The sequence below is a fragment of the Leopardus geoffroyi genome, chromosome A2 (assembly GCF_018350155.1).
Source record: "Leopardus geoffroyi isolate Oge1 chromosome A2, O.geoffroyi_Oge1_pat1.0, whole genome shotgun sequence".
Classification (NCBI taxonomy): domain Eukaryota; kingdom Metazoa; phylum Chordata; class Mammalia; order Carnivora; family Felidae; genus Leopardus; species Leopardus geoffroyi.
The window spans coordinates 107,221,355-107,233,725 of record NC_059331.1 but is presented as its reverse complement, the minus strand read 5'-3'; the positions used below and the strand labels follow the sequence as shown (position 1 = coordinate 107,233,725).

Genomic DNA, 12,371 nt, shown 5'->3' with positions numbered 1-12,371 from the left:
CACATGCGGCTCTTGTGCAAAATGTTGGAGATCATCAGGTTGGTTTCTTTTTTTCCTCACAGCAATTATAAAATAATCCTAGCCAACTCAAATTCATTGGATTACTTATTTGGCTTATGAGTAGAAAAAAAATCACAGTTCCGAGGGCCCATAATGATTAAGAGGCCCACACACGTCGCACGTGTTAGAGACACGTTCATGTTATGGAGTTATGTTAGGAGTAGGGGAGCCCTAAACTTTCGGATGTAGAGAACCCGTGAAAATCCTCAATTGTGGGCATCTACTGAATAGAAATACCTTGTTAGATCTTTTCTTTTCTTTTCTTTTCTTTTCATTTTTTTTTCTCAAGTCTTCTCTAGGATTGGATTTATTTCAATGCAGCATACAGTGGATCTAGGTATGGCCAAGCATCACAGTGGATTTGAAATTAGCCCAGTTATGAGAATCACCTAGACATTTTTATAAGATACAGAATCCAGATATATATCCCAGCCTCAGTGACTCGTCATTTCTGGGAGTGGTATATTAGCTTGCTTAGGGCTGCCATAACAAAGTACCATAAACTGAGTGGCTTAAAAAATAGACATTGATTATCTCACAGTTCCGGAGGTTTGAGGTGAAAGATGAAGGTGTTGGTAGGGTTCGTTCTGAGTGCTGTGAGAGAGAAGCTGTTCTATGCCTGTCTCCTGGATTCTGGTGATTTGCTGGCAGTCTTGGCACTCTTTGGCCTGGAGAAGCATCACCTTATCTCTGCCTTCATCTTTATGTGGCCTTGTCCTGCTTGAGGGTCTCTATATCCTAACTCTTCCTTTTTTACAAGGACATGGCATGAGTCATATTGGATTAGATTCCACCTAATGACCTCATCTTAGCTAATCTTCTAAGGAAGGTTACACCCTGAGGTTTACTGGGGTTAGGACTTGAACATGAACTTTGGAGGAGGCACAATTCAACCTATAACATATGAGGTGTGGGAAGTAATCCCTGGGTTTTTCAGAAGTACCTCCTAAGTTTAGGGATCAACTTACCTCTTCTCGCATTGTGGGAAGCCTTACATCCTTTCATGTAAAGTCAATTTAGGAAGGGGTCACGTGGGTGGTCCAGGTGGTTAAGCATTTGACTTCGGCTCAGGTCATGATCTCACAGTTCATGAGTTCAAGCCCCACGTCGGGCTCTATGCTGACAACTCAGAGCCTGGAGCCTGTTTCAGATTTTGTGTCTCCTTCTCTCTCTGGCCCCCCTGACTCACACTCTGTCTCTCTCTCTCAAATAAATAAATAAATAAATAAATAAATGAATAAATAAATAAATAAATAAATAAACATTTAAAAAAAATAATAAAGTCAATTTAGGAAGCTCATGGAACCAGTCTGAAAGCAATAGGGCTCCAGATAGTATATCCATTAAGATGGATCCTACTTTTTTTTCTAAGTTGATATCAATAGACTCTTTGATAGGACACTACTGTTAGGCTAGCAGCCATTCCTGATGGTAGCCCAGACTTGTCATTCCTCCCCTGACTCATTTGGAATGATTTATCCTGTGGAGTTAAAAACAAAATCACACTTCCAAGATCACATTCTCAGATCTCTCTGCTGGAACAGGAGGCCAGACATATTCAAGTATTTTAAGTTGTGTAGCATTGCTTGATACCTCTCATATTTTTTAACCTTTTAATTGAGATATGCATTCATTATGATGTAAAATTTTAACTGCACAGTTTGGTGAATTTTACATATGTATATATTCTTATAAGTACCAATCCGTGCAACATATAAAATATTCCCAGCACTGTGGCAGATTACTAGTGCCCTTTATTGTAATTAACATTTCTATCCACCAATAGAAGGGAATTCTTTCACTATCAGTTAATTAGGTCTATTCTTGAAATTCCTATGCTACATACTCTTTTGTGCTTGACTTCTTTTATACACCTTCACATCAAGGAGACCATCTATATTTCTGTATGTGTCGGTTATTTGTTCTTTGTTGTTCCTGCATAGTATTACATTGTATGAATATCCCATGAATTATTTATCCGTTTTCCTGCTACCGAACATTTGAATTTTTCCAAAGTTTGCTATCTTGAATAAAGCTACCATGAACATTTTTACACATATCAGTTGGTGAACATATGAAGTGCCTTCTCTTGGGTATACACCTAAGAGTGAAATTACTGGGCCCCGGGGTAAATTTATGTTGAAGCATTAGGGGATACTGCCAAAATATTTGCCAAAGTGTTTATATCAATTTGTACTGTCAGGAGCTTATATAAAAGTTCCTGTTGCTCTAGGTCTTCTTCAAAACTTGATAATGTCCAGGCACAGCGTCTGGCTCTTGCTTTTGGCTTAGGTCATGATCTGGTTGGATTCTGCACTGAGAGCATGGAGCCTGCTTGGGATCCTCTCCCTGTCTCTCTGTCCCTTCCCTGCTCATGCTCTCTCTCTCTGTGTCTTTCTGTCTCTCTCTCTCAAAATAAATAAATAAACTTAAAAAAAAAAACTTGGTAATGTCAATCTTTTGCAGCTTAGCCATTCTAGTGTGTGTGTGATAATTTCATGTGGTTTCATTTGTTATTTTGCTCATAAGTAAAGATGTTGAATACCTTTTTTATATGCTTTTTGTTGTTCATTTGTTTGTTTTACCATTTGGATGTCTTCTTTTTTTGGACTGCCTGTTCAAGGCTTTTGCCCATTTTTAATTGGGTCATTTGTTTGGTCTTACTTGTAACGAATCTTATTACGAGCTTTTTGTCAGATCTTTCTATTGAAAACATCTTCTTGGAATCTGTAGCTTACTTTGTAATCTTTTAATAATGTTTTGATGAAGAGAAGTTCTTAATTTCAGTGAAGAAAATTTTGTAGGTTATTTTCTTTTACGGTTGATGCTTTTAGTGTCCTGTTCATTAACCTTATCCTCCCTCAAAGTCCCAAAGATTTTTAAAATATACTAGTATTGAATATAGTAGTCTCTGATATATCTGATATTTTGATAAATACATTGAACTGTGCATCATACTACATATTTATTCTCGAGGCCTCACGTATTTTTATTCATATGAATTATATCTGATTTCTCAGGTATGAATATTTGGTACTACTCTGAATGACAAAAGGAGTTCCTGATGTGTTACTACTCCTTTTTTCTTAGGAGAATATAAAACCCAGTACACAATCCCAAGTACTAAACTTGGCGATACACATTTTACTGTATATGTTCAAAGTAGTAATAAATCGTTGAAACCTGTTTGTTAAGAATGCAACAAATGTATGGTTAATGGTTGCATTATACAATATTTGTCATTCTGAGAAGTAGCACATAGACACAAACACAGGCAAAGAATTTTCTTATACAGTGTTACTTTAAATTTTTAGATTTTTTTCGTGTTTAAAAAAGTTTTTGTGCAAATTTAGGACTTAGTTAAAAGTAAAGAGAATAATGTAATGAACTCCCACCTACCCATCATGCAGCTTTTAACATTTATCAACATTTTTCTAATTTGATTCATTCCTCATACATCATTTTTTTCTAGACTATTTTGAAGAAAATCCCAGACATATTATTTTCTGTAAATACTTTATGAATCTCTCACATTAAATTTTTTGTGTTTATCTGCCATTGCATTAGCACATCCAATAAAATTAATGATAATTTCTTAAGTATCTAATACCTAGTCCATTTTCAGATGACTTATTTGTTTCCAAGTTAGTTGCCTTTTTATAGATGTTCTTTTCAAATTAGAATCCTAACAAATCCTCATGTTCTTAAATGTCTTCTATCTGAATGGTTAATAAATTATAACCCTCTGACTTCATAAAGTTAATGAACATGAGTACTCTTGACATTTGAAAATGCACGTAATTTCTCCTTTGTTTCTATTCCTCTACTCTCTACATTGAATAGGCATATTAAACTCACAGTACATCAAGAAAAAAACTTTGAAATAGACCTCCCAGTGAAATTATTTTGTTAGTATTTGTTAAGTTTTTCTTAGACAGCTAATTTAGGTGAAGTTACTTATTTCTTTGGCAAATGTATATTCCACAATGTTTCAGGTGGTTCTTGAGCCACCACTGAAGATTTCTGTCAAAATTATGTACATATCCAAACAAACAGCATATATTTGCCCATAGCTTGATAGTTCTTGGTATCAAATTATTGTTAAATTACATGTGACATTCAAACAAGTGCACATTTATAATGCTGTAATGTTACAATCAAGATTGAATGGCGTCATAAACCATGAAGTTTCTCTTGTCATATCGTGTCTTCATAGAAACAGACTTAATAATTTGTAATGTTTCTTTATTTATTTGGTGAGCTAGAGAGAGTATGCATGCACATGCATGAGGTGGGGGGGGGCGGTGCGTGGCACGGCTCAGAGAGAGAGGGAAACAGAAAATCCCAAGCAAGTCCCATGTGTAGCATGGAGCCTGACACAGGGTTTGAAATAGGGCTTGATTTCATGACTGTGAGATTAGGACCTGAGACAAATTCAAGAGTGGATGCTTCCCTGACTGTACCATCCCAGTATATTGTGTTTTAATTCGAATTCTCATATGAGTTAGAATAAATCTCTAGAATGTGTGTTTTCTTGTGTTTATCCTTAATTAGTCATATTTGTGCATATTGTATATGAAAATAAAATCCTTTTATCTTTTTACTAATTTTTCATTTATTACTAACACTTTAATTATTCTAATAGATCTCCAATTTTCAATTTCATATACACGAATAAAAATATATATAGTGTTACTTGTTTATTGGCTTTAAAGCTATGATTCTTCCCACACAACATGTTTCCTCTAGAGTTCATATTTTATAGGATCCTTGTAATACATTAAGCATTGATGAATATAAGTATAACCATTAAGTCATGCAAAAAAAGGAGACAATATCATTAGATATAGAAGAATTATTTTATGGTAGATTGCATGTGAAAAATAATTTTCAGATATTTTTCCCATTTTATCTTCCTACTCTGGTAAGCAGATAGGCAGGTACTTTTACCTTTATTTTATAAATGAACATTGGCCTCAAAGGTGGTGAAATTTTGCCCAAACTATCATCAGTTACCATGGGACCTACACTTGGATTTTCTTTCTTCTACTCTAGTTATCATTCCATTAAACCATTATTATTGATGGGTTTGAGATATTTTCCTTTCAGTAATGCTTAAAATTATGTTCCTGTCTTCACTTAATTCTTGGATAACCAGTTGTGTTTTTTCTTCTTTAATCACTAGAAGTTTCTTGGCGATGTTTTTAAAACTTTCTGAAAACTGAGCTTCTAGTGTGGTTAATATCAGTTAAGAAATTATCATTGATTCACTTGAAGTAATGAAAGAGAGTTCAAGCATGCATTCTGTTATACAGTAAAAGCAGAAAAAGAGTATACAGAGATTCTCTATAATCTTTTCATCCATGAAATTCATTAAATGTGATTTTTCTTTGTTATGTAAGTTAATATGAAATGTTAAGGCCATTTCAACCAAGAGAAGTAGAACAGATTACTGTACTTAATTTCTAACTGGGCTTCATTTTTGTGGGTATTTTTGTTTTGTTTTCTAGTGGCTTTTCATGGCCTACCACTGAAAATCAAGAAAGAACCCCACAGTCCATGTTCAGAACTCGGTTCTGCCTGCAGTCAAGAACAGCCCTTTAAATTCAGCTATGGAGAAAAGTGCCTGTATAATGTCAGGTAAAGCAATCAGGTGTATTTATATATAGAGAGACGGTGGTGGTTCTTACTAAAACAAAAAGTCCAGAAAAATATAAAGTCTCAGATTATATTTTATGAGTTCTATCTTCAGCACGTAACAAAGCTAATTAGGTAATGTGTTTAGCAGAACTCTGAAGAACTGTATACCATCTGATCACACACTTGGAGAATCATTTTAAAGCAATAATTTTCATCCACATCGTTAGTTGTTTTTCTGCTGTAGCGATGCATCCTGGGTTTGAAAAGAGGGTCTTACTTGGTGTGAACAGCTATTGAAAGTTCTCATTAGAATGAATGCATTATGCACTTTAGATAGAGTCTGTAGGAAAAAAAAGGAAACATTTGGCAGGTGTGAGCAGTACATTAGTTACTGACAGGCTTTGCAGATGATCTATAAGATGTGTTCATGGAGAATTGCAATAAAGTTAGAATTTTATAAGGCTCCGCACAGGCTATTATCTATTAAAAAGCCAGTTGTTCTTTTTGATGATAGTAAAGGGTGGAGCAGTAAAATTACTTTGTTCATTTGTTGGAAGATTTCATAACATATATGTTCATTAAAAACCCTTCACAGTAAATTGCATTCTGTTACTTTTCATATTGGCCTCTAATTGCATAAGGAAAAGTTGGCACTGTCTATTGAGTATCATTATTCCCAATTACAGTAGATACTTACTTCTTAAAAGGAGTTCATTTGGAAACTTACAAAAAAGGATTACAAATATTTGTAGTTATAGAAGTTACATAGATTCAGGTTCAAAATACATGCGATCCAAAGGAGCCTTCTCTATTCTCATATAGTCGCAACATGTAATGTTATATCCAAGATATATAAAATTCAAGAAACTCAGATTTGTGCAGTCTGATGGCAGCTGACCAATGTTGGGATATTCTCTTGCTGTTTGTTCTTGCAAACTTGTCTCTTATGTCTGTTTTTCTAGGAGGATCACCAGAGCCTGAAATTATGAGCCAGCTCACTTGAAACTGCAAAACTTTTATTAAAAAAAATCTCGTAGAATGCATTAAAGCTTACCGAGTTCAGTTAAAATAATAATGATCAATCTGAATTTTATTTATAGTGTTTTTTTAATTTTTGCATTTTCTCTTTAAGAGTGCTGCATTTTCACAGAATAATTACTTAGCGTAATGAAGCATTTTAAGTTAATGGACCAGGTAGATATAGAATTGTTGTTCCATTTCAGCGTTGATCACAGGTGTGGCTATGAAATTATTACTGCTTTGTATGACATATCTGACTTTCATAAATTAATAGTAAATGAATCACATGAATATTTTCGGGTTTCTCTTGGGGACCAATAATTTCCACAGTGATTTATAGATTAAATTCTAGTACCTCCATTTCCATATGAACAATGTAATTCAATACAGTATTTTGTGGGGGGAAAAAGAAGCGTCCTAGGGCAGAGGGTGTGTCAGTTTTTTCTTTACATGGGAATAGGACAGGCAAACTAGTTTGTAAAAGAAGTCGTTTCTCATTCAGAAATATTGGTAAAGGGTATAGGTAGAAACAAACATAATACGAGTACTGTTGACTTTGCTTTAAAACCACCAGTGGGCTTATGCAGCACACCCTCCTACGCTTTTATGAAGTGGTTTTGTGCTTGGCTATAATTCTGTGTACAGATGTATCAACTGAATAAACTATTACATAAGTTAATCCAAAAAGAATGTTTGTTTTTAAAAAAGGAAAAACTATGTATTGATGATCACTATTTTGAAAGAAAAATATTATTTTAGCCTCAAACTGTCTTCCTTATTCAGAAGTTTAAGTAAAGTTTATTTTTGTTTATTTTGAAAAAGAGAGAGAGAGAGAGAGAGAGCATGCGCACGTGCAAGTAGGGGAGGGGCAGAGAGAGGGAGACAGAATCCCAAGTAGGGATGTGGGCCTCGAACTCAGGAACGCTAAGATTGTGACTTGAGCAGAAGTCAAGAGTTGGATGCTCAACCAACTGAGCCACACAGGTGGCCCATATCAGAGACATTTTAATTTGCCTCATTACTCTTTATTATCCCATGTGAGGAAGTAAATGTCAGGTATCGTTTATTTTATATGTAAGAAAAATGAAAAAAAGGCAAAGGCATTGTCTTCTTAAAATTATACCCAAAATAAAGGTAAGCCAGGAATGGTCTCCATCTTACGAAATTGAAGTTAGTTTCTTGTTCTAAAATCTTATGTAAATATGGAACAATGACAATATCAGAAACATGCCACGATTCAGGAAAGATCTATCCAACTTGCTCAAGCATTAATTCCACTGCTCTCGTAGTGCTTTTCTATATACTAAGTTATTTGTATAAGTATTAAAATACACATTTTATATTTATGCTGACACTAAGTTATATATTAATTATCCTATTTTCTCTTTAAGTGTGTGGTGATTCTGAAGATTATGTGTTTTAGGATGACAAAAATTAACACATGTTAAATTCTCACTTCCTTATGACTTGAGCCTAACATATATATATTGAGCCTAATATATATATTATATATATATACTTACATATTTATATATATATATATAATATATATATTTCTTCTTTTCTTTTCTTGGGTTGGAAGGAAAAGTGTTTAATCACTCCAAGGAAACCAATGTTCTCTTTTCTTTTGTTCCTTGGGTAGTGCCTATGATCAGAAGCCACAAGTGGGAATGAGGCCCTCCAACCCCCCAACTCCATCCAGCACCCCAGTGTCCCCACTACATCATGCGTCTCCAAACTCCACTCACACTCCAAAACCTGACCGCACCTTCCCAGCTCACCTCCCTCCATCGCAGACCATACAAGATAGCAGCTACCCCATGGACCACAGGTAAAACTGCAAATGTTGTATATATATTGTTTAATGTTTTGAGCATCTTGGAGGCAATTTCTATCACCAATTCCTAAGACCTATGGTAGATTTAAGGTGAGCATATTAATTTTGCACATCTTTGCAAAATATTTTTAGAAAGAGCTTGCTCTGTCTATAGTTAGAAATAATTTGTGGAGAAGGTCATTTATAAACATTCCTTTTATAAACATTTAAATTGGTTGCTAAAGTGGAGAATTAATCTATATACTGACATTTGAACATTTCCCTTTCGCTTTGCCTGAATTAAATTGCCTCACTTAAACTTTAAATCAGATCATCCCATTTTTATGAGCATATGTGTGTACTTGTTCTATAAAGTTAGGAGACTAATTTTAGTAGGTGGCTTATGGAATTAGGTTCTTTACCTTAGATTGAATGGTTTAGCTGTACATAGTTTTGCAGAATAGAACTTCTTTGATTAAAACTATTTTCCATCCTTTGCAAGTGATGAATATTTAATGCCAGTAGGTGCCTGACCCTGGACCCTGAGAATACAAAGTAAAGAGATAGAGACTGAATTATTCTTTCTTAGAAAGAAGACAAGAACCCGAGTGTGGAGCTAGGGAGGATGCCATGGTGGACATTCTGAACTCCTAGAGATACATGCACATTCAAATAAAATACAGGAGTACCTTTGTACTTTTAATAATAGAGCTTAAAACACAGGTTGATACTATATAGCATCCATCGTTTCCTTTCTACCTTGTAATTATAGAGAGCCGATGGTGTGCAGGGAAATGTTTAACAACAGGCTTAATGGGAGAAAAACCAGAAGGCCCCATCTGTAGCATTTGATGAATCTGTGATATAAATGTTCCAACTGTAAGCCATCATTGTGACAGCCCTAAACACAGAGTCAGAATCGCATAGAAGCAGACCTTCACATAGTATCTCTACCCTAAAGATAAAATAGACATAACCTCCAGGACATAATTAGTAGCCAGACAGAGTGAAACAATTAGCAAGAGATGCATTTTGAATACTTTTTGCCTTTGTTTTTAATAGGATTTTTTAAAAAGTTATAAATTTACATCATTTAATGCTTAAGTATCCTGTGTTTAAAAATCGGCTCACAGTATTTCTGAAAATTTAACAATAAGCCAGTGCAAACTGGCTGTGACACACCGTTACAAAAATAACTCAGCTGAAGGAATCCTCTAGATCAGCAGAGGAAACCAGAAGATGTGTCACTGGCAACTTTCAGAGGATAAGGGAATACTCACTCAGATCAGCTTTTTATAGGTTATTTAATGTGACTCAATCTCAAATTCAGTTCAATCTTTTTTGGGATGATGGATAAGATGAAAGCATTCTTTATAGTGTGAAACGAAGCCACATCTTTTCTACCTTTGTTTCCATCACTAAGCCCTCTTGTGCTCTAGTTATGAAATGCTTCCTATGATCTTTCCCTTCTCACTCCGTAGACTCGAGACCTTGTCAGAGCGTAATGGTATGTGCATCTGTGTAAACAGTTTGGTAAATACAGATGAAAGAAATCTTATTGCAGGGTGGGCCATTGAACAGATGCACATTGTGCAGGACTGAAAGGGAGAAAGAGTACAAACAAGAAAAGCAAGTTTTATTTTGTCCACTTCTGTTGACTTCCCAGAGTTCTCGACACTCGAGGCTCTCACACTTTGAATGAGTGCCAGCATCAGAGATCGTGTCGTTGGCTGTTTGTGCGGAGTAGTTATTTCTTAGGGAAGGTGACTGCTAAACAAGCAGGATGCCTGTGTTTAGGTGACCTAACTCGGAATGGTTTAGCCAAATCCATTTTAGTTTCTCTACTTGAAGTCAAATATCTGAGACTGAGAACAGCCGGCCCGGAACTATAAGAGGGAAGCTCGGGGTCTTTTCCCACTGCCCCCCCACTGAGTTTTGAGGACAGCACCAGCTGGCCAATCCCAGGAAAATCTCTGGAGCCGTATGTTTCTGAGGAGGATTTCTTGGAGGGTTCTAGCCAACAAATGACAGTCCCTTGGTTATAAATGGCAGATTTGCTCTGGAAACAGATCCTTTCTCCAAATAGCCCCCTCCAGGCCGGGCACCCCACTTCACTCTGGGAACGCTCTCTGGCCAACTGGGCTGCACCCTGCTTCCTTTCCTCAGGCTCATTCTGTTCCGAGGGCCAGCCCTTTGGCACTTGTTCCTGAACCCACTGTGCTGGAGCCCTGTCTCACTTTCTCTGTGTTTCCCGCCACTTATATGCTGTTTTGCTGTATCCAAGAACCGTCAGCATGCTCTCTTTACCCATTAACTCTCTTCCAGCAGCTACTTGAGTCGCTGTACCTTTACCTTGTCCAGTGCCTCATAACAATGGTGCGAGACACTTGTGTGTTTGGTATATATGTAGTCCTCGGCAAGTACACGCTCGAATCTGGTTGAATCGTAGAAACAAATGGCTTGATTCTTTACAAAGCTTTTAGTATAAGTGTTATTAACTTCCTTTTAAGGCTTCACAAGTGAACTGGTTTCTTATTTTAACGTCAAGTTACAATTTTCTGATTCACTCCTTGACAGTCCTTAATGATAATTTCTGTTGCTTTTTTTGGCTAATGAAATAAGCAAGAGAAGGGAAATGAATGCAGTGCCAGTCAGCCTGTTTTGCAATATCTGAGTTTCTAAGTTTATTTTCTGCAGGTGTAGGTGGAATTTCAGTGCCTTCTATGGCAGGCAGGAAACTTAGAGTTAAACCACAGGACCGTGAAGGAGCATTTGTAGACATGCTAAAGCGAGCGCATTGCCATTCTTTCACTTTTACCTTATTTTCATTTCACCTGACCCAAATTAAATGTTAACTTTCCAAATTAAAGTCTCAGGAATGCTTTTAGTGTGTGTGTGTGTGTGGGGGGGGGGGCAGTTCATGGGTTTATATTTGTGCATTGAAGTGTATGGTAGGTTATTTGTAAGCACTCTTGGGGCATTTTAGAGCAGGTTTAAATCTTTAATTAATCCACATCTTTGTGGTGGGTCAGTGATCTTATGTTTGAGAAAGACGGAATTGAATGATGATGTGATTAGCCCATCATTACACAGCATAACCAAGAAGGAAGGAACCTAGGGGTTCACTGTCAGCTTGTTCTGAGTCCTCAGAAACTTCCTCATGACCTAACAGCACAACGTGTCCCAAATCTTTGCAGCCAATACGTCTTGTTTCCATCTTTGGAGGTCTGCTGTATTATGTATGCTTACTTTTATCAATCAGATATTTTCTTTGAAGCCATTGGATGCTCATGTGTGCCGTGCTGCTGTTTGACAAGGGTGGTCTTTCAAACAACCAGCTTAGATTTTAGTCTCTGTATTATTTCCCCTTTTAACTTCCCACCAGAATACAGTGTTTCTTAGAACACTGGTGAAGATTTAAGAGTCCTGCCCGTTTGAAAACAGGGCTATTCCTCTCTTGCTTCCTCAGGAACTGATGGTAAGGGACGGAAAACCGAAAAGTAGGTTAGTAAAAACCTGGTTGATTTTTGGTATGTTTGTTGATTGGTTTGTTAACATAATTAAGAGACAGGGGATGCAGTTTGGAATCAGATTCTTTGTGTTTTTCCTGGTTTGTTTTTTCCTTATATATAATCATTTGAGACTCTCTTAATATGGAAATTTGGTAAATGATCCAACTTGTTAAGAATTGGGCATTTTAGCGGTTAGGGTGTGTGTTTCCTCAATAGTACACTGCTTAAAGCACATCTTTCACTTACTGTAGTGTTCCAAAATGGTACTGCAGGGGACTAATTATCAAGGAACACAAGTCATATTATGATATAAAAAACACGGT

At 36.2% G+C, this 12,371-nt stretch overlaps 1 protein-coding gene across 12 annotated transcripts in view; it reads left to right on the top strand.

Moving 5' to 3' along the window:
- The window catches only part of ETV1 (ETS variant transcription factor 1), a 92,188-nt gene that overhangs the window by 44,376 nt on the left and 35,441 nt on the right, over positions 1–12,371 (top strand). For all 12 annotated transcript variants that reach the window (XM_045494962.1, XM_045494961.1, XM_045494956.1 and 9 more), the window contains 2 exons: positions 5,571–5,700; positions 8,363–8,551. In XM_045494962.1, coding sequence (XP_045350918.1) covers positions 5,571–5,700; positions 8,363–8,551 — 319 coding nt within the window. The remainder of the gene's footprint in view (positions 1–5,570; positions 5,701–8,362; positions 8,552–12,371) is intronic.